The sequence below is a fragment of the Bos indicus genome, chromosome 11, assembly GCF_029378745.1.
Source record: "Bos indicus isolate NIAB-ARS_2022 breed Sahiwal x Tharparkar chromosome 11, NIAB-ARS_B.indTharparkar_mat_pri_1.0, whole genome shotgun sequence".
Classification (NCBI taxonomy): domain Eukaryota; kingdom Metazoa; phylum Chordata; class Mammalia; order Artiodactyla; family Bovidae; genus Bos; species Bos indicus.
This window is the reverse complement of record NC_091770.1, coordinates 105,689,590-105,709,518: the sequence shown is the minus strand read 5'-3', so window position 1 is coordinate 105,709,518 and position 19,929 is coordinate 105,689,590. Positions and strand designations below refer to the sequence as shown.

General features: G+C 67.4%; 3 protein-coding genes across 9 annotated transcripts; 1 reads left to right on the top strand and 2 right to left on the bottom strand.

The window, feature by feature from the left end:
* Positions 1–1,133: 1,133 nt before the first annotated feature.
* Positions 1,134–5,206, bottom strand: LCN12 (lipocalin 12). 4 transcript variants are annotated; one of them, XM_070799694.1, is made up of 6 exons: positions 5,017–5,206; positions 4,520–4,656; positions 3,221–3,300; positions 3,038–3,141; positions 2,825–2,926; positions 1,134–1,415 (listed from the first exon to the last, which is right to left on the bottom strand). In XM_070799694.1, the coding sequence occupies exons 1-5, from the start codon at positions 5,131–5,133 to the stop codon at positions 2,828–2,830; spliced, it is 537 nt and encodes a 178-aa protein (XP_070655795.1). In that variant the 5' UTR covers positions 5,134–5,206; the 3' UTR covers positions 1,134–1,415; positions 2,825–2,827. The 4 variants fall into 4 exon arrangements, with proteins under 4 accessions (XP_070655795.1, XP_070655793.1, XP_070655792.1 ...); XM_070799692.1 differs by having other exon boundaries at positions 1,198–1,415; positions 3,025–3,141; positions 5,017–5,200; XM_070799691.1 differs by lacking the exons at positions 1,134–1,415; positions 2,825–2,926; positions 3,038–3,141; positions 3,221–3,300 and adding an exon at positions 3,738–4,209 and having other exon boundaries at positions 5,017–5,133.
* A 5,294-nt stretch (positions 5,207–10,500) lies between these two features.
* C8G (complement C8 gamma chain) lies at positions 10,501–12,591 on the bottom strand. Of its 2 annotated transcripts, XM_019971160.2 has the most exons (8): positions 12,130–12,591; positions 11,751–11,838; positions 11,545–11,681; positions 11,371–11,441; positions 11,196–11,303; positions 10,852–10,953; positions 10,725–10,763; positions 10,501–10,643 (listed from the first exon to the last, which is right to left on the bottom strand). In XM_019971160.2, exons 1-8 carry the CDS (start codon positions 12,336–12,338, stop codon positions 10,630–10,632), a joined length of 768 nt encoding a protein of 255 aa, XP_019826719.1. In that variant the 5' UTR covers positions 12,339–12,591; the 3' UTR covers positions 10,501–10,629. The 2 variants fall into 2 exon arrangements, with proteins under 2 accessions (XP_019826719.1, XP_019826720.1); XM_019971161.2 differs by lacking the exon at positions 12,130–12,591 and having other exon boundaries at positions 11,751–12,062.
* Positions 12,592–12,674: 83 nt separating this feature from the next.
* On the top strand, positions 12,675–17,032 carry FBXW5 (F-box and WD repeat domain containing 5). 3 transcript variants are annotated; one of them, XM_019971159.2, is made up of 9 exons: positions 12,675–12,869; positions 13,845–14,060; positions 14,201–14,358; positions 14,630–14,804; positions 14,928–15,076; positions 15,151–15,568; positions 15,770–15,917; positions 15,990–16,202; positions 16,294–17,032. In XM_019971159.2, the coding sequence occupies exons 2-9, from the start codon at positions 13,868–13,870 to the stop codon at positions 16,535–16,537; spliced, it is 1,698 nt and encodes a 565-aa protein (XP_019826718.2). In that variant the 5' UTR covers positions 12,675–12,869; positions 13,845–13,867; the 3' UTR covers positions 16,538–17,032. The 3 variants fall into 3 exon arrangements, with proteins under 3 accessions (XP_019826718.2, XP_070655786.1, XP_019826717.2); XM_070799685.1 differs by lacking the exon at positions 12,675–12,869 and adding an exon at positions 12,903–13,335; XM_019971158.2 differs by lacking the exon at positions 12,675–12,869 and adding an exon at positions 13,186–13,325.
* The last annotated feature ends 2,897 nt before the right edge of the window (positions 17,033–19,929 follow it).

The following is a 19,929-nucleotide window of genomic DNA, read 5'->3' as shown; positions in this document are numbered from 1 at the left end:
GCCCCACCTCTCTGCCTGCGCCCGGGGCCTGGACCCCACCCAGCTGCTGTCCCCTGTCTGGCCCGGGCCCCAGGCCGGCGAGGGCTTAGACCTGCCTCTAAGGATGGCCCCATCCACGGAGAACACCACGGGTCAGCGGGGGAAGGACGGAGGAAGAAACACAGCGGGACAGAGAGGGACCACGGCGGAGGGTCCACCCTGTGAACCATCACCCAGTAGCCAGTCCACAGCGGAGAGGCCCATCCTCACGCAGGAAGGAAGGCTGCACCCCACAACCACAAGCCCTCGGTCAGAACACAGCCACCCTCACGCCCACCTCCTCCACCCGTCCTCCCACCAGCCACCCACCTGCACACCTCTAGCCCTCTGCTGACCCCCCCACCTCCGTCCGTCCATCCGCTCAGGGCCCGCCCCCTGCCCCCAGCAGGCAGGTGTTCACGGCCTCCTCTGTGGCCGCTGCCGTTCGGGGTCTGGGACACAGCGGCGGGCAGAGCAGGCTTGTGCCTGGACAACCCGAGCTGTTGGAGCGTCAGATGCACAGAGGGACGTCAAACCGTGACCACAGGAGGCCATCACACGCGGTGCCCCTGGGGTCTATTACAGGGTCAATCTGGGCCATCAAGGAAGGCTTCCGTCCCAGAACCCGCCTGGTTTCTGCGACACCCTGCTCGGTGGACGTGTCTATGAGACCAGGCTCCACCGCCCAGGGATGCTGGAAGGGCTGCCTTCAGAGGAGTTTTAGACCACCCCCTCGTGGAGTCCTCCTGAGGGTAGATGCGCCTGGAGGCCAAGGTCAGGCACAGCAGGGTCTCTCTGGATGCCTGTTACCCTCTCCTGGGGCCGGTTCCACCCCGGCCCTGGGCGCACCCTACACCTCCCGGCTGGTAGATCCAGGGGTGCACCGGGAAGAGACTCAGGAAGGGGTGGTGCCCAGCGCTCAGACTGAGGTTGGTGTCCCGGCTGGCAGCCTCTGCTCTGCAGCGTCCCTGTCCCTGCACCCTCAGTGGCAGGAGGCCCAGCTCCCCTTCCCCAGCCTGGGGCCTCTGTGTCCGGTCCTCCAGGCCTTCTGGGGGCAGAGGGAGGCCTCTGAGGTCCCCCAGCAAGGAGCTGGGAGGATGAGGGGCCTTGTCCTGGGAACCACCTAGTACTGCCCACAAGGACATGCAGACACATTCACGCCCTCGTGCGCATGCCCCTGGTGGGCAGGGGCTGGGCATGGGTGCTCTGAGGGCAGCCCCCACCCGGGTGCCTCCCCACCTGCCCCAAGGTCACGGTCGCTCACACTCCTAGGTCCCAGCACAGTGAGTTTATTTCATGCTGGGAGTGGAGGCGGGGAGAGTGGGGCAGTGAGGCCGGGTTTGGCGGGGGATGAGGTGACTTCATCTTTCAGCATTTCTCAGGCAGGACTGACCACTCTGATGGAGAGACAGAGCCTCGGGATGGAGGCCGCAGGGGACGGGGCAGAGCCAGGAGGGAAACCAAGACAGACACAGACACACACACATGCACACACACACACAGACTGGCATCATGCACACATGTACACACACGTGCACACATGCACACACGCACAGACTGGCATCGTGCACACATGTACACACACACGTGCACACACGCACAGACTGGCATCATGCACACATGCACACACACACGTGCACACGCACACACACACGTGCACACACAGAGACTGGCATCGTGCACACACGTGCACACACGCACACACACGTGCACACAGTCGCTTTCAGGAGGGAATGGGGAGGAGGCAGGGAGGGGGCAGGGGCTGGGGTGGGGGCCGAGGCACCTCTAGGGGCTGCCCTGCTGCCAGCCTGACCTCCTGGGGGGAAGTGCCCATGGGGCCAGACTCACTGCAGACCCTGGTGGCCAAGCATGGTGGGTGTGCGGTGGGCGTGCACATGCTTGTGAGTGAGTGTGTACCCGAGGGCATCCTCCCTGTGCACGTGTGTGTGCATGCGTGTGTAAGTGGTATATGTTCAAGCGTGAAGTGGTATATGTGCATGTGGCTGTCATGTGTAAGAGTAGAGGAAGGAAACTCAGGGGTGACGGGAGGGGCACTTGGCTGGGGAGGGGGTGACCCAGGGGAGGGGACCTGGGTGTGGAGGGGTGACCTGGGTAGGCGGGGGACACAGGTGGGAGGGGGTGACCTGGGGGAGGGGGACCCGGGTGGGAGGGTGACCCGGGAAGGGGTGACCTGGGTGTGGAGGGGTGACCCAGGGGAGGGGGGACCTGAGTGGGAGGGGGTGACCCAGGAAGGGGTGACCTGGGTGTGGAAGGGTGACCTGGGTGGGAGGGGGACTCAGGTGGAAGGGGGTGACCTGGGGGAGGGGACCTGGGTGGGAGGGGGTGACCCGGGTAGGAAGGGTGACCTGGGTGTGGAGGGGTGACCCGGGGGAGGGGGACCCAGGTGGGAGGGGGTGACCCGGGTGTGGAGGGGTGACCCGGGGGAGGGGGACCCAGGTGGGAGGGGGTGACCCGGATGGGAGGGGTGACCTGGGAAGGGGGACCCAAGTGGGAGGGGGTGACCCAGGTGTGGTGGGGTGACCTGGGGAGGGGTCCCAAGTGGGAGGGGGTGACCCAGGACTGGGGGACCTAGGGGAAGGGAGACCGTGGGGGAGGGGCTGGCCCCGGGGAAGGGGACGCAGGTAGGGAGGAGACCAAGGAGCATTGAGACCCCCAATATGGACTCAGGCTGAACCCTGGGGTAGCTGGGACCCCACGCTTGGGCCACAGGTGTGGGCCGGGCTCCCGCAGGACCCCCGCAGGGCTCCGAGGCCCCGGGCAGACGCCAGCTGGTGCAGAAGCCCACCTGTCAGGTCTGGAAAGACGATACTGTCATCCGAGAGGCCCTGAGCTCGGACCAGGCAGACGAACTTGTCCAGCACCTGGGTCTGAATAGCCCATATTCTGCCTGGGGGCCGAGGAGCATGGCCTGGCTTCAGCCACACGTAGACTGGCCTCCCTGCCCCCCACCCACCCTGACTGACCGCGCTGGGGCGAGGGGCTCACACAGCAGGCTGACCCTGAGGATCCTCTGCAGGTCCGACTGCTTTTTGGAGAGCAGGAGGGCGAAGGACACGTAGTCCGTGTCATACACTTGGATCTCCTCGGGGTCCGCCCCGGGCTCTGGCGAGGCAGCCTCGTCAGGCCTCCCCGCCAGCGCCCACAGGCTGCCCCCTCCTCCCCCCGCCCCCCGCCCCCTCACCTCCACTGTGATCCACCGAGAACGTCCCAGGCTGGGACTGCGAAATAAGCTCGTACGACCAGGTGACACAGCGCTGGCCCCTGGGGAGGGGGACGGGCAGGAAGAAGGTTCCAGAACCCGGCCGGGCCTTTCCCAGGGGCTGCCCCCAGGTGGACCCACCAGGAGGGCCCACTCACGAGCCCCAGCAGCCCTGGGGCTTTGCCCCGTGGAGGGGACCTCAGCCCTGGGAGCTCTGGCGCCGTGTGGCCCACCCGTCTGTGGCCTCCATCAGGTCCACCCGCTGACCATTCCTCGGCCTGGAACCACACCCGAAATGCACCCGAGGCACACGCTCGAGGGACGGTGTTTCTGGGCCGTGACGTGCCTGGGAGAGCTCTGGCTGGGCCCTGGATTTGAGCTGGGAGGCAGGACCTGGTGCCCTGACCCTGCCAGGCAAACACACTCGACTGACAGCAACAGTGGAGGCTTCTGGAGGTGGTGTTTGCACTGAGTCCCTGCCCCCCGAGGGATCGGGAGCTGGTAAGGATTTGGAGACTCCCCGCTGGGGTCTGGCGTGGCTGAGCCTGCACAGAGCTGGGGCAGGGGGCTGCTCTGTGCCCCGCTGCTGGCCTCCGGGCTTCCTGTCTCATGCCGGGATCCAAGAACCCCAAGCGAAAGAGATCTCTGGGTGGGTGGGCGAGGAAGGCCTCGGGACCTGCTGGAGGAGCTGCCCCGGGAAAGAAGCCCTTGTGGTTTCAGCGTCTCCAGGGGGGCTGTGCACCCCCAGGGCACCCCCAGGGCTGTCCATCAAGCCTCCCCACTCTCCCCAACCAGTCATCCCGGCTGGTCCAGCAGAGCGCCTGTCGCCCTGGACAGCACAGCAACGGGTCCAGGGGAACGCAGGACTCAAGAAGAGCCGATCAGACACCATGGCCAGGCCGGCCTGGATATTTCTTCTGTTCTGGAATTCTGATCTGAAGAGGACGTCAGTGTAAGCCACTGTCTTATCCCTGTGAGGGGAGAACCTGCCTGAATGGAAGTCTAGGGCAGGCAGAGCTGAGAGGAGGAGAGGGAGGGGGTGAGGAGTCTCTGATCACAGTGTGTGAGATCTTGGATCCAGTGGAACCTGGCATCCACCAGCCCTGGGGTCTCCTGAGTCTGTGATCTAGTCCGTGCCTCCCCTCTTTTGAAGACGCCCCCCTAGACCCGGGTGAGGTTGTTAGCGGCTCGTGCTGGACATCAAGTTAGGAGGAAGGCCCTGGGAGAGTGCGGCCAGAGCCCCTGGTGGAGCTGCCGCGGAGGCACTGACCCCTCACTCACCGGATCATGGCGTATGCCGCTTCCAAGTGGTTGTTTTTATTTAGCACGAACGTCGCCGTGAAAGGGCTCAGCAGGGACCTGTCTGCTACCGTGTGGGTGTTGCCTGCCAGGCCGAGGACATACCACTCCCCCTGGAACTGCAGGGGGCCGGGGGTAGGCAGGGGCCGGGCTGGCCGGGAACCCTGCTGCACTCGGCAACAGCTCCCGGTGTTCGGTCACGCTGGCAGGAGCCCGAGAGAGCCCGGGCCTCGCAGGGACTGTGACGCTGGCTGGGGGGGCCCCACAGGGACTGTATGCTGGCCGGGGGGGCTCTCTGGGCAGAGGGACTGAGATATTCCCCCCAACTCCACAGGGAGAGGTGGGGACTACAGGGGAGTCTAGGGTTCTCTGCTGCCAGAGGCCAGGGGTCTCCATGGTGGGGGTGCCCAGAGACCTGGCCTGGCTGACTCCCCGCACCCAGGCCTGGCGGGCACCTCCCGTCCCTCCTTGGCCCTGACCTTGCTGTCCTCGAAACTCTGCAGAACAGAGCTGGGGGCCGCCCGGGTGTGTGGGCTCTGGCCCTGGAGGGCTCTCGGCAGGTAGAGAAGCACCCACAGGGCCAACCACGGGCCCATCCCGGCAGGGACGGGGTGGGACGCGCCGCTGGTGCTGCTGACCTCAGGCTCGCCCACCTCTTTATGGGCCTGCCTGGGGGTGTGACCTGGCACCGTCCTCCTCAGGACCAGGCTAGGGGTGGGCTCCAGGGGCGGGGCCCAATCAGGCCCTGCCCACCAGAGATGGGGGCATCTGGGTCACAGCCTGGACAGCGTGGGAAGCCAATGGGGCAGGTGGGGTGCCCACTGGGTCCAGCCCTCCCGGGGAGGCCCGAGCCAGCCTCCCGGGCTCGGCCGCCCCTTGCCCCCTCCGGGGGCCTCCCCACGCCGGCCCAGCTGCACCAAAGGACAGAATGCTGTGTCCCAGGCGGGAACCCAGGGGTCAGGGTCAGGGCCAGGGCGTTCTCACTCTGGAACAGGCAGGGCAGCCAGCCCGCAGGCGGCTCCACAGCCCCGAGACCGAAGTGGGGCCAGAACAGGGCCGGGGGGACCTGAGTCACCGCCCAGGAGGCGGGCAGGGGAGGAGGGGACAGGGAAGGCCAGCCGGGCGGGGGCGGCCCCACACGCTGGTCCTGGGGGCTGGAGGGCAGCTGTGGAGGGCGTGGGTGGCCTCAGACACCCCTGGGGGAGGACAGAGCCCTCCTCTCCACTCCAGCCGGGCACTGGGTGCTGGGCTCCGTCAGACGTGGGAAGGACCTGTGCTCGACCCCCGAGCTTGCCCTGGGCCACCTCCCCCCACCCTTGGCCTCCGGGCCCAAGGCTTCAGGCCTTGGCTCAGTCCCAGGCCGCCTCCTCTCCTCTGGGAAGGGCCTGGCCCTGGGGTGGGGCGGGGGCTCTGGGGGGCTCAGCCCCCTGCCTTGACCTCCCTGGGCCTGGCCGGTTAGCCAGGTCTTCTGCTCACAGACTCTGGCCTCAGCGACCTGGTGGTTAACCTCCCGAAGGACCTGTCACGCTCCGCCTAAGCTGGGGGGCAGCCCCCAGCCCCTCTGAAAGCTCCTATCCTACTCCGCTGACCCCACTTGATCCTCAACCTGGCCGAGGCGGCACCTGGCCCCTCGGGCTGTGGGCACTCTGCCGCGCCAGGCCGGGCCCTCCTCCTACCACCGTCCCGCCCACTGGGCCCTCCAGGGAGACTGAGAGCAGCGGTCAGCAGCGTGTCAGATGGGACAGCCCGCCCCCAAGTGCCGCCATCCCACCAGGGCCCTGTGACCACCTGACCTGCCACGGTTAGCTCCTGCAGCGGCTGAGGCCAGGCGAGGCCTCCACCCCAACCCAGCCCTGAGCGGAGCCCCAGGCCCAGGGCTCCCACCGCCCCCCAGGCCCTGTCCCCCTCCAGGCCCTATCCCCCCCCGGGCCCTGTCCCCCCACAGGCCCTGTCCCCCTCCAGGCCCTATTCCCCCCCGGACCCTGTACCCCCGTGGGCCCTGTCCCCCCAGGCCCTGTCCCCCCGTGGGCCCTGTCCCCCTCCAGGCCCTATCCCCCCCCCCGGGCCCTGTACCCCCGTGGGCCCTGTCTCCCCCAGGCCCTGTCTCCCCCAGGCCCTGTTCCCCCCCAGGCCCTGTTCCCCCCTAGGCCCTGTCCCCCCCCAGGCCCTGTCCCCCCCAGGCCCTGTTCCCCGCCAGGCCCTGTCCCCCCCAGGCCCTGTCTCCCCCAGGCCCTGTTCCCCCCCAGGCCCTGCCCCCCCACCCCAGGCAGGGCGACCCCCTCCACGTGTGCACCCAGCAGAGTAGGAACACTGCTGCAGGGGAGCGGGAAGGGTGAGTGAGCCCCCGTGAAGCCCTCTCAAGCTGGGGAACTTGGAGGCCCCTCTGTGGTGGGGGACATCTGGCCCTGTCCCCACACGCAGGGGCCTGGCCCCCTGCCCACCGGAGCTCCTGCGGGGGCAGGGACAGCAGGTGCCCACCGGGAAGCGCCGAGCACAGGGAGTGCCCTGGTGGCCCAGTGGTTAGAATTCCCGGCTTTCACGGCCACAGCCGGGTTCAGTCCCTGGTCTGGGAACTCCCGCCAGCCGCGTGGCCAGAAAACGCCCGCTGGTGTTGCAGCCGCGGTGGGGAAGCGGTGCTGGAGGCTGGGACGCGGAGCCTCATCCCCTCGGGGCGGGTGGGGGGGGTCCGAGTCAGTGCAGCTCAGGCATGCATGGCCCTTCCAGACTCCCTGACCAAGACTGCCAGTCAGAGTTCCCTAAGCTTTTCAAGGTTTCTCTTTCTGATAAGATTGTCTAGGCAAGAGTGCTGGGGTGTGTCACCAGGCCCTCCTCCAGGGGATCCTCCCCCACCCCAGGCCTGAGCTGCAGGTTCTTTACCACCCCTGGGAAGCCCGATAAAAAGCCAACTCTTACAATTAAAAGGCAAAGCTCAATTATAACCGATAAAATCTTTACACAAAACGACTCAGGGCTTCCCCAGTGGTGCAGTGGTGAAGAATCCACCTGCCACTGCAGATGTGGGTCTGATCCCTTGGTCGAGAAGGTCCCCTGAAGAAGGAAATAGGAACCCACTCCACCATTCTTGCCTGGGAAATCCCGGGGGCAGAGGAGCCTGGTGGGCTGCAGTCCATGGGGTCGCACGTGTCCGCAGAGTCTGACGTGACTGAGCACACACGTAAAAACGACTCATCTAGAACTGCAACTGCCTCACCTAGTTTTTGAAAACAATTAAAAAAAAATGTATTTGGCTGTGCTGGGTCTCGTGGCCGCCAGGATCTTCAATTTTCGTTGAGGCACGAGGGATCTTTAGTTTCAGCGTGTGGGATCTGGTCCTCTGACCAGGGATCAAACCGGGGCCTCCTACGTTGGGAGCACAGTTAGCCACTGGAGCACAGGGAAGTCCCTAGATTCTGAAACTTAAAAGGAGGAGGGGGCGAGAGAGGATGAAGTGGCTGGAGGACGTGACCGACTCGACGGACATGAGCTTGAGCAAGCTCCGGAGATGGTGGACAGGGAAGCCTGGTGCGCCGCGGTCTGTGCGGTTGCAGAGTTGGACACAACTGAGCGGCTGAGCATATAAAACGACTCACCCAGAACTACAATTGCTTCACCTCGTTTCCTGAAGTGTAACTAGAGCTCGTTACACATTTTAGTGAAATCAAAAAACATTGAGGCCGTAGCGCTCGCTACGGTGTCCCCGGCCTCCAGCTCTGTGTAAGAGCTGCGGCGGGGCTGGGCTGCCCTCGGCCTGGGCCCTGGGAGCCCTCGAGAGGCCTGGCACAGCCCCTGGAGCCCAGCCCCGCTGGGAGCACCCTTCCTTCCCCAGAAGCCCGAGGAGGCTCTAGGGAGCCTGGCCTCCTGCCTGCAGCTGCCCACACTCAGGGCACAGACCCTCCTTCCTGCCTGGGCACGTGCGGCCAGGCCTGCGGGGGCCTCTGGGAACTGCCAGCTCAGAGCCGCAGCCCGGGTGATGAGGTGCCCAGCTCGGCGGGGTCTTTGACTTTCCCCTTCCTGCCAGCCCCATCTGCCTGTCTGGCTGGGAGCCCAGCACCAAGGGACATGGTCCCTGCCCACTGTGGACACTGGGCCCTGGAGGGCTGTGGGCTCCTCCCAGCAACCGTACCCCCTGCCCAGGTCTGGACGGGCCCGCGGGGGGAGGAGGGAGGTGGGCACGCGGAGGTGGGCCCAGGGGTCTCCGACCCTGCTCTCCAGGGACCAGACAGAGGTCCCTCCTGTTTGTGGCCTGCAGCTCACCTGGGGTGGCCTGGCCTCCCTGCAGCCCAGGTGGGGAGGCCGGGGGGGGGTCCGTCTTGCTGTGCCCACTCTGCCTCACCAGCATCAGGAGTGGCGAGCCCTGGACTTCAGCTCCCAGGGGCAGGGGCCTGACACGCAGTGGGCATCTCAGAGATGTCCATCGGGCAGACACTGAGTCTCCCCGGACGGGGCGGCTTTGGCCGAGCTGAGGCCCACTCCCTGACCTCCTGCCCCAGTGTGGCCCCAGCATGGGGGCCGCCATTTGCCCTCAGGTCTCCCCAAGTCCTCTTGAGGAGGGCCGACCCTCCTCCTCATGGGGGGCACAGTGGGACGGGGCGGGCTGGGCAGTGTGTGCCAGGCACAGCTGCCTGCAGTGCCCCGGGGACGACTAGCAGCCGTCGCGTAGGCCTGGCTCCCGCCCGCCACGGGCTGCTGTGCGGGGAAGAAGGTGGGAGAGAGGTGGGGGAAGAAGGCCAGCCTCCAGTGGGGGCAGGGCGCAGGTCCGGGGCCCATCAGAGCGCGGGCGGGCGGGCCTGGGGGCAGCTGGAACTGGCCCACGTCCTCTGCAGCTTCAAAGGACGGGTCAGGGGGCGGGCTTTCACCAGTGGGCCCGGAGCTGGGCACCCCCACACCAGCAGACCTGGCGGGGGGTGGAGCGGATGCTCCATCAGAGCTCCTGCCCTTTGGTCTCTGCTTCTCAGGGCTCTGCACCGCGGGTTTTTTCTTTGGCGTCCTCTCCGCTGTCAGGGACACAGGTGAGGGTCCCGGGAAGCTTGGCCGGGACCCACGTGTGGAGGGCGCACAGTCGACCGCGGGAGGCCCCATCCCCACGCTTGACCTTCTACCAACAGCCTGCGGTTGTGCGGAGAAGCCCCTCCAGGCAGAGGCTGGGGGGCGGGACACCAGCCCCCATCTGTCCCCAGACCTCAGGGCTCCCACCTTCCAGAAAGTTCTTCTCTACAGGCTAGAGATCATCTTGTGGTCCCTCATGACTGGTGACCTTGGGCAGACCCTGGGTGTGGGCTCCTGGGGGCCACCCCGTCTGTCCAGGCACCCCTCCCCCGGCACTCTGGGCCCCCTGCCGGCCCACCGACGTGGTTGCCCCCAGGGGCGCCTGTTGCTCGCAGCCACACGCGGACTCGCCCCGGGGGGCAGTCCTGTTCACCAGCCAGTCCTGTGCCCTGTCTGGCCCTGTCTGCCCCTGGAGCGGCCGTGAGGGCCACGCAGGCTCCCAGCTGCCTCAGATGGGCCCCAGACCCGGGAAGTGATGGGGGATGGTTTCCCTGCCTGACCCCCTGAAGCCACATGCTCCTCCCCAGGGGCCCTTCCTGCCTTGGCTACGGGCCCCTGGGGCTCTGGGCCCTGGCTCCCAGGAGGGGTCTCAGGAGGCAAGGGAGACCTGCAGGGAAGGCTCTGGAGAAGACCAGGGCGTCTGCCCAGCAGGACGGCCCAGTGGGGCCACGGGGCAGGCCTGCTCAGAGCCAGGGAGCAGGAGAGACAGGCGCCAGTACACGGGACAGAGCAGGGGACACTGGGGTCCGAGGGCAGGGTGCCAGGTGCCCTAGGCCGTGGCCAGGAGCTGTTCCCCACCCCCAACTCCCTGGGGAGGGCTCGGCACCAGGAGGTGGGCCCCCGCCCTCCAGCCCACCAGGGAAGCAGAACAGGTGGGCAGACGCGGGGTTCCAGGGTGGAAAGGAAGAGGCAGCAACTGAGGCTGCGACGTTTAATGAGAGCCCACGGAGCACCCGGGGGAGGGGCAGCTTCGCGGGGGCGGTGGATGAGGGGTGGCAGGTCCAGCTCCGGGCCGGCTCCTTCCTTGCGCGTGGCGGCCACCCGCCTCACCTCCGTACTTCTGCAGCACAGACGCGTCTCAGCTGTGAGGGGGCCCTGGGCACCACCCCCTACATACTGCCCGCTGGAGCTGCCCGCTCACCGTCCAGGGTGTGGAACTGGTCCGCGGCCTCGCAGAAACCTGGGGGCCGGGCCAGGGGTCAGGGGCAGCCGGAGGTGGGGGGTGGGCGGCGAGCCAGGGGGAGACAGGGGCAGGGGATGACACTCACCGTACTTGGGGAAGAACAGGGTGTGGTCCTCGGTCAGGTTGGCCCCCTGGACCCGCTGCTCAAACACACTCAGGAAGGAATCGCTCACAGGGAGCGAGCGGACTGCGTGCAGGACACACGGGCTCCTGGGCACCCACGGGGCAGGGGCCTGCAGGGCGCTCTGGGGGCTGGGCTGTGTGCCTCGGGCTGCGATCTGACCCCTGCTCCCCCGCTTCCCCGTCCCGTTCTGTCCCCACATTTGGGCTGAAGAGCAGGGGCAGGCGGGAGGGAGGAGAGGGCCCACCCAACCCACCCAACAGCCCTGCGGGCGCAGCAGACCCGGGACCCAGGGCCCCAGGACGTACCGTACAGCTTCACCGACAGCTGCCGCGCCCTCTCCAGGTACAAGACGGCAAAGCCGCGGTAGTCCGTGTCCCCGACGACCACGTCCACCGGCCCGCGGGCGCCCCGGGCTGTGGGGAGCCGGCGGGTCAGCCCCACCGCCAGCGCCGTACCCACCCCCAGCGGCCACCGCCTCACCTTGGAGCAGGAAGCGCCCTGGGCGTCCCGTGTCTCCGTACAGCTGCCGCACTGCCCAGCAGATTCCATCCCTGGGGGCACGGCCATCATGGGAGGATGCCCAGCAGGCTGGGGCACACCGACCCGGGTGAGGCCGCAGCTGGGGTGGGCTCAGGGGTCCTCGCTGGGACTCACAGCTTTCGGAAGGTGCTGACAACCATGGCTGAGCCCTGAGGAGCCACGTGCAGAGTAGTGGCCTCAGCCCGATGGCCCTGCTCCTGCAGGTAGCGACATGGGGAGGCCACGGCCACCAGGAGCCAGGTCCCTGAGAACTGGGGAGCAGGCTGTGTGAGGGGCGGCAGAGCCGGGTGGGCCCCTGCCCCACCTCGTCCCGGCTCTACCTGCTGGGCGTCAAAGTTGGCCTTGGGCTGGATGGTGCTGATAGGGGATGGGGGCCGCGGGGGTCTCCGCACCCGCTGACCCAGGGAGCTGCTGGCCAGAAGCAGAGTCAAGAGGGCTGCAATCCTGGGGGTCAGCATGGCGATGGCGGCGACAGGGCGAGGGGACCCGCAGGGCAGGACGAGGGGACCCGCAGGGCAGGGCGAGGGGACCCGCAGGGCAGGACGGCCACGTCCCAGGTCAGAGTCCACTGCCCACTGCTGCCCAGCCGCCCCGCCCAGGAAGTCCGCCCATGCTCCCGCCACCAGAAACCTCTGCCCTGGGCCAGGCAACCCCCGACTCAGCCTCCCAGTGAACTCAGCCTCACCCTGGACATCTGACCTTGGCCCTGCGCTTCCCGGCAGGGGCCGGTCGCCATGTCCGGTGTCCAAAGTCCAAGTTGACCTCTGGTCTTTGTCCACCAGGTGGCTCTGAGTCCACCTGCAACGCGGGAGAACCGGGTTTGAACCCTGGGTCGGGAAGATCCCCTGGAGGAGGAAAAGGCAACCCAGGATTCTTGCTTGGAGACTGCGACGAACTGTACACTCCATGAATGGACAGAGGAGCCTGGTGGGCTGCAGTTCATGGGGTCGCACAGCGTCGGACACGACTGAGCGACCTTCCCTTTCTTTCTCTTGTCCACAAACCCGGTGATTTCCACTGCGGCGGGTGCTCACCCCTTTGCACGTTCATCTCCCCACAGCGAAGCAAGGGCCTGTGAGGCCGCGGAACGCCGGAGCTCGGTCTCGAACCCGCGACCCTGAGCCCCGCGCGCAGCCACGCCCACGGCCGCCGCCCCTCCCCGCTGCCAGGGCCGCTGTTCCAGGGGAGGCCGGACGCGCACAGGCGCACAAGGACGCCCCGGGCCGCGGGGTCCTGACGCGCAGGCGCAGGAACGGCCGACGCGGGCGGTGGCGCTCGGCCGGCGACGGTCATCGATGCCTCGGGGCTCGTGGCATCAGCCTGGCGGCTTCCATCATAGAGACGCGGCGGCCGGAGCGTCGACGAAGGGCGGAAGAGGGTCCGTGGGCTGAGGCCGGGCGCCGGGGCGGGGGCCGCGCATCCGGGCGGAGGCGGCCGCGGTGAGTGCGCCCGCCCGGGGAACGTCGTCACGGCGGCGTCCGGACCCCGGCCCGGGCCCTCACAGCCTAGCCCGGAGAGCGTCGTCACCCCGCCCCGACCCCTGGTCCGGCCCCCCAACTCCCCGGACGCGTCCTTGGCCAATGAATGAATCGCCGAGGCCGCCGGGACTGGGGTGGCGGGGCCCGAGCCGCGGCCCCGCCCCCGGCAGCCCCTCAGGGAGGGTGGGGGGCGCTGGGCGGCCCCGCTCCCGCCCCGCCCCGCCCGGCCGTCTCCGCGCTGGCCTGCGGTCAACCTGGCAGGGTCCCCCAGGCCAAAGGGCAGAGGTCAGGGCCGGCTGGTGTTCCTGGCGGCGTGTGGGACGGGCGGCCGGGCCGGCCCTCGTCCCGCCGGCCCCGAGTCTCTCCTGGGAAGGACCTCTATCCCATGCTGACCGCTCCGAAGCCTGGGGCAGCAAGGTCAGAGATGGTGCGCAGGGGTCACCGACCCTTCCCTTCTGGGCCTCGGAGCGGTCACCAGCTCTGGCAACCAGATGTCTCCCCGGGATCCTATGGGGGGGAAGTCAGAGGGCCCCACCCAGAAAGCCTGTCCTCCTGAGGAGGGGAACTTTTGGGGTGACAGTGGGTCCCCCGAGCCCACGGCCACTCCAGCTCCAGCTGGACCAGGCCGGGAAGCTGCGTGTTCAGGGACTCACTGGGCCTTGGGGGACCTCAGGAGTGCAGGGTCCGAGGAGCACGGCTGTGTAGGGGGGCTTGGGGAAGCTCTTGGCTCCTTGGCCGTGCAGGCAGTGCCAGCCGGCCCTCCGCACATGCTCAGTCCAATATAATGCCCAGCAGGGCAGTTGGTGGGGCAGGAGGAGCACCCACTGGGCTGGCTCGGCTCCGCTCAGCCCCGGGCTCCTGTGCCTCTCCTTGGACCTGGGGGCCAGTGTCCTCCCTGGTCCCACCGGCAGCTAAGGGGTTGTGCGTGTGTTTCAGGGCCGCCGGGGCAGAATGTCACGATGGACGAGGGGGAAACACCCCTGCTTCCAGACAGCCTGGTCTACCAGATCTTCCTGAGCCTGGGCCCGGCCGACGTGCTGGCCGCCGGGCTGGCGTGCCGCCAGTGGCAGGCTGTGTCCAGGGACGAGTGCCTGTGGAGGGAGCAGTTCTACCGCTACTACCAAGTGGCCCGAGATGTGCCTCGGCACCCAGGTCAGCACTGGCCCTCACGCTGGCTGGGGACGGCGGGCTGGGCCTGGGAGCAGGCCCGGAGGGTGGGCAGGGCGGCCCCCGGCTGCCAGGGCCTGGGCTTGAGGCCCGCAGCCCCAGCATGACCCCCCCACCCCCGACAGCGGCCACGTCCTGGTTCGAGGAGTTCCGCCGCCTCTATGACGCAGTGCCCTGCGTGGAGGTGCAGACGCTCCGGGAGCACACCGACCAAGTCCTGCACCTCAGCTTCTCCCACTCAGGCTACCAGTTTGCTTCCTGCTCCAAGGACTGCACAGTGAAGGTGAGGGCGGCGGCCCCGGGGGGAGAGGGTCAGGGCTGACAGCCCACGGCGAGGGTCGGAACCTGGACGACCGCCCGGGCTGGGAGGCCGGGGCTGGGCGGCCCTAACTGCCTGCAGATGAGCAGGGGCCCTGCGTGCAGCTAGGCCAGAGCTCGCCGGAGCACTACGTACTCACAGGCCTCGGGTGGTCTGAAGGCCAGAGACAAGGGACCCCCACCCGATGGCGGTTTCCGGGCTCACCAGGCGTGCCTGCTGGGCGCCCCACACGCAGATTTGGAACAACGACCCGACCATCTCGCTACTGCACAGCGCGGACATGCGGCCCTACAACTGGAGCTACACCCAGTTCTCCCAGTTTAACCAGGACGACTCGCTGCTGCTGGCGTCTGGGGTGTTCCTAGGGCCCCACAACTCCTCCTCAGGCGAGATCGCGGTCATCAGCCTAGGTAAGAGAGGGCTGGGGGCGGGCGGCCCGACCACCCCGCCCCTAACGCTCCACCCTCTGCCCAGACACCTGCGCCCCACCCCTCCAGCCCCGCCCGCCCCGCCCCTTCCCTCTGCTCCCCCAGACACCTTTGCCCTGCTGTCCCGGGTCCGCAACAAGCCCTACGACGTGTTTGGCTGCTGGCTCACCGACACCAGCTTGATCTCGGGGAACCTGCACCGCATCGGGGACATCACGTCCTGCTCAGTGCTCTGGCTCAACAACGCCTTCCAGGTGCGCGCGGGGGGCGCCCTGTGGCCGGCGCGGCCTCCCGCAGCCCGCGCCTACCTCCGCGCTCCCGCCCCCAGGACGTGGAGTCGGAGAACGTGAACGTGGTGAAGCGGCTCTTCAAGATCCAGAACCTCAACGCCAGCACCATCCGCACCGTCATGGTGGCCGACTGCAGCCGCTTCGACAGCCCCGACCTCCTGCTGGACGCCGGCGCCCCCGGCACAGACTCCAGCCGCGTCTTCGACCTGGGCAGCGATGGCGAGGATGAGGAGAGCGACCCGGGTCCGGCCCGCGCCAAGGGCCTGCGGCGCCTCCTGGACGGGTTCCTGGAGGGCCGGGCACAGCCCCCGCTGCCGGAGAGCACGCTGGAGACTAAGGTGGCCAAGCTGCTGGCCCAGGGCCACACCAAGCCCCCGGAGCAGGGCAGGGCCGCCGCCGGGAACAAGCTCCTCATCTTCACCACCGGCTGCCTCACCTACTCACCGCACCAGATCGGTGAGGGGCCTGGGGCGGGCCCGCCTGTGGGCAGAGCCCCTTCCTCCGTTTGTCCGGGGGCCCAGCTCTAGGCCAGCGCTGCCCCCACTCACCCCTGGGCAGACACACGTTCAGATCTGGGGATGCAGGGCAGGCAGAACCCTAGCCGTCTGGGAATTGCCAGGTACCGAGGCGCCGCCGCCACCCCCGCCCTCCTTGCAGGCATCAAGCAGATCTTACCGCACCAGATGACCACAGCCGGGCCCGTTCTGGGCGAGGGCCGGGGCTCCGACGCCTTCTTCGATGCGCTGGACCACGTCATCGACGTGCACGGACATATCATCGGCATGGGCCTGTCCCCCGACAACAGGTGGGCCTCTGTGGGCAGCCCGGGGGCGGGGGGTAGCTCCGTGGGCGCGCACTGAACTGCGTGCCGGCGCAGGTACCTGTACGTGAACAGCCGCGCCTGGCCCAGCGGCTCGGTGGTGGCTGACCCCATGCAGCCGCCACCCATCGCCGAGGAGATCGACCTGCTGGTTTTCGATCTCAAGACCATGCGGGAGGTGAAGCGGGCTCTGCGCGCGCACCGCGCCTACACGCCCAACGACGAGTGCTTCTTCATCTTCCTGGACGTCAGCAGGGACTTCGTGGCCAGGTGGTGGGGTGATGCCTGGGTGGGGCGGGGCGGGGCGGGGCGGGGTTGGGGGCGGGGCGGGGCGGGGCTCACCGCACTGTCCCCTCCCCAGTGGGGCCGAGGACCGCCACGGCTACATCTGGGACCGCCACTACAACATCTGCCTGGCCAAGCTGCGGCACGAGGATGTGGTCAACTCTGTGGTCTTCAGCCCCCAGGAGCAAGAGCTCCTGCTGACGGCCAGCGACGACGCCACCATCAAAGCCTGGCGCTCGCCCCGCACCGTGCGCGTCCTCCAGGCCCCGCGCCCGCGCCCGCGCCCTTTTTTCTCCTGGTTCGCCAGCCAGAAGCACTGAGGCGCTGGGGCCCGCCGAGCACGCCCGGGACCCTTTCCCAGGGCTGAGTGCTGCCCAGACCGCACAGGGGCAGAGCAGCTCGCCACAGGAATGCCTTAGGAAGGGGGCCGGGAGGCCGCAGGGAGCGCGGCCTGGCCTCCACCACGCTCGCGCACACACACCGCCTCCCACAGCTGTGCCGCTCAGCACCGGGCAGCCAGGGTCACGTCTGACTGGCCCGGGGCGCACAGGACACTGTGTCCCTGCCCCCCGCTCCTCACCCACCCCTTTCCCCTGGGCCTGGGCCCTGGGCCCTTCAGCACCACGTGTCCCCTGGCAGCCCTGTGGGGCCTGGCGCTGTTCACTGGGCCCAGCCTTGCCCAGGGAGCTGGGGCTCCCTCCTCTGGGAGCTGCCCAGCATCAGGGTTGCAATGCAGGTCAGGCTGTCATGAGCCCAGGGGACGTGCATGTCACTGGTCACCTGTTCAGGGTCTGAATAAACAGTTGGCAAGAGCACAGCACTGACCAGTCTCTGTGCAGGGAGGGGTGTGGCATCCACTCGGGCCCTTGGTGTGCTTGCTGGACGGGGTGGGGCGCCCCAGGCCACACGCTGGAGCTGCCCTGAGCCGGCCAGTGGGGACTCAAGTTTGTGTCCCCAGCTGTAGCCCCCACGGCGTCTAAACAAGGCCCCGGCACCCACTCCTGAACAGGCCCACTGTGTGCCCGCTCCCCGCCAGCAGGGGGCACAGGAGGACTGACGGCAGGCGGGCCGGCAGCAGGCTGGGGAACCAGAGCTCCGCCTGCCTGGGTGCCTGTGGAGCCACCGGCTCAGGGCTTGGAGTCCTCAGGGGGCCCTGGCTGGGGCAGTGGCAGAGCCCTGTGGCGCCTGGCACGTGACAGTGGACAGTAGAGGGGCAGGGGTGGCCCCGGCCCTCCCAGGGCTCACCCGGCCCGTGTGTTCGTCTGGGGACGCTGGGGGTGGGGGCCCTGGCGTGGCGGGGCTCTGGCGTGGCGGCGGCCTGCCGAGCAGCCCCACACACGGCGCCTCAACAGGATGGTCGAGAGAGTCATGGACAGGCCCTCGGGGACCTTACATCCTTCCAGCCAGGGGCAGTGGTGAGCAGAGGCTGGCCCAGTCGCCTGCGGGGTCATAGTCAAGCCGGCCGCAGGGAGACGGGCCAGGCAAGGCCAGGCGCACACAGGTGAGCTAGCCTGGGAGGACTTCAACGTGCCTGGAGGAGCCAGCTAGCAGCACAGCTGCTCCCCAAGGACAGCCCCAGCGCTGTGTCAGACGCAGGGGCGCTCACATCCCTGGATTTGTCTGCAAACCGCTGGACCCGTGAGAACAGGGAAGGGGCCCCAACAGCAGTGGAGGCGGGGTGCACTGCCCTGGACCCACTGGAGCCGCAGTCCGGAGCCTGTGCTTGGCCACGGGCAGGAACCAGCAAAAACCCCATGGACGCTACTGTCCGGAGGAGCTGCAAGATGAAACAGTTTCTGGAAACGACCGGGGATATGTTTAATTGAAAGCCATCTGCTGCTGCTGCTAAGTCACTTCAGTTGTGTCCGACTCTGTGTGACCCCATAGACGGCAGCCCACCAGGCTCCCCTGTTTCTGGAATTCTCCAGGCAAGAACTCTGGAGTGGGTTGCCATTTCCTTCTCCAATGCATGAAAGTGAAAAGTGAAAGTGAAGTTGTTCAGCGACCCCATGGACTGCAGCCTACCAGGCTCCTCTGTCCATGGGATTTGCCAGGCAAGAGTACTGGAGTGGGGTGCCATTGCCTTCTCCATGAAAGCCGTCAAGGAAATACAAAACCTGTAAAGCAGAAGCAGCAGAATAGGAATTGAGAACAGGCAGAAACTGACATTTAAAAGGGAGCTGACAGGGAAGAGGTACAGCGACTGGGCTAAATGCTTCACGCAGGGAAAGGAGGCTGGACCCAGACCAGCTGCTGTGGAATCAGACAACAGAAAGCAGAGAAGCAGAAACCTGCCAGAAGAACAGGGGAACAGGGGGGCCTGGGAGGTGGCTCTGAAGAGGAGACTGTCCCCAGGGTGCGAACAGAGGTCTGATGGAGGGCAGGAGCCCCATTCGAGCCTCCAAGCTCGGTGGGGAGCAGCTCAAGGCCCCGCCCCTCCCGGGCAAAGCGCGGCGGGCCCACCGCCCAAGGCTCTGCAGAAGGCACCGGGGCAGCTGGGCCCCAGCACCGCACCTCTCCCCAGCGCCCGTCTTTGATTGCTGGGCCTGCAGCATGGCCACCAGCCCACCGAGGGGCAGGAAAGGGGGCTCACGAAGCAGACTGAGTGCTGAGAGGCGGGGCACCCCTGAGGGCTCTGTGGCCCCAGGTGCGGCGGCCTGAGGAGAGGACTGACAGCCAGGCCACAGGCCACAGGTTTCAGGCTGGGGACCAGACGGGGGGGCCAGACGGGGTGCCAGCAACCAGCCAGAGGGAGCGGCTTGAGAAACAGCCCGTGCAGGGCTCACAAGGCCCAGGAGCCCCTTGGCTGTGGGGCTGCTCCCGAGGATGTGACCCAATGCCTGGTGAGCTCACAGAGCAGTGCCTGCGTCCCCGCCCAGGGCTGGGGGTGCACACACAGGGGGCCCACCCAGGGCTGGGGGTGCACACGTGGCCCGTCCAGAGAGGAGGGCTTGGGGGGCGCAGCAGATGTGGGGTCCAGCCCACAGGTTGCAGTGGGGCCGTGAGCCTGAGCCTAACCAGACCCAGACCAGATGAAGTCCATGTTCAGAGTCTAATGCACAGCTAGGCGGCTCTCACAGAACTGGGGGAAAGACACGCCCACAGGTGCCGAGCGTGTCAGCGTAAGCATACAGGGACTGTGGCGGCTGCTGAGACACCTGAGCGAGCATCGCACACGCCGTGCCACAGACGTTAGGGCAGATACGTCTCATCAAAGAAACAAACTCACTAGACAGACTCAACAGCAGGATGAAGTCCGAGGAGAGCCGGCGAACGTGACTGAGGACAGGGCAGAGAGGAGAGCAGGGGAGGGCGAGTGAGGGTCTGAGGGCTGTGGGCAGAAGGAAGCGGTTCGAAGTAGTAGTGGCTGACAACGTCCGCAGATTTGGTGGAACATACAAACCTACAGATCGAAGAAGCTGAGCAGGACTCGGGACAAGCACACACATCCGGACACAAGTAACCAGAGGTGAAAACTGAAGGCAGGACACTGACGGCAGAGAGGAGACGCAGCTCACCCCAGGGGACAGCGTGTGGGGCCGTGCGGTCCTCCCAGAGGCCCGGGGCCACAGGAAGCAGCACTCAGGGCGGGCATGCCTCGGCTTGCGGGACCTCCACTTCCGACCGGGGATTGAACTCGGGCCGTGGCAGTGACTGGAGCCCTAGCAGCTGGCCCGCCAGGGAGGCCCAGAAGCAGAGAATCTTCCGAGTG

Excerpts from the sequence above, each read along its gene's own strand:
- LCN12 (XM_070799691.1), bottom strand. The coding sequence starts at position 5,133 with ATGGGCCCGTGGTTGGCCCTGTGGGTGCTTCTCTACCTGCCGAGAGCC. Across the intron at positions 4,657-5,016 it reads AGAGTTTCGAGGACAGCAAG|TTCCAGGGGGAGTGGTATGT; the intron begins GTCAGGGCCAAG and ends GGCCCCCTGCAG. Across the intron at positions 4,210-4,519 it reads GCGGCATACGCCATGATCCG|GGATAAGACAGTGGCTTACA; the intron begins GTGAGTGAGGGG and ends CTCCCCTCACAG.
- C8G (XM_019971160.2), bottom strand. The coding sequence starts at position 12,338 with ATGGAGTGTACAGTTCGTCGCAGTCTCCAAGCAAGAATCCTGGGTTGC. Across the intron at positions 11,682-11,750 it reads CCAACTTTGACGCCCAGCAG|TTCTCAGGGACCTGGCTCCT; the intron begins GTAGAGCCGGGA and ends CCTGCTCCCCAG. Across the intron at positions 11,442-11,544 it reads GTCAGCACCTTCCGAAAGCT|GGATGGAATCTGCTGGGCAG; the intron begins GTGAGTCCCAGC and ends CCGTGCCCCCAG.
- FBXW5 (XM_070799685.1), top strand. The coding sequence starts at position 13,011 with ATGAATGAATCGCCGAGGCCGCCGGGACTGGGGTGGCGGGGCCCGAGC. Across the intron at positions 13,336-13,844 it reads GGGCAGCAAGGTCAGAGATG|GGCCGCCGGGGCAGAATGTC; the intron begins GTGCGCAGGGGT and ends CGTGTGTTTCAG. Across the intron at positions 16,203-16,293 it reads AGCAGGGACTTCGTGGCCAG|TGGGGCCGAGGACCGCCACG; the intron begins GTGGTGGGGTGA and ends TCCCCTCCCCAG.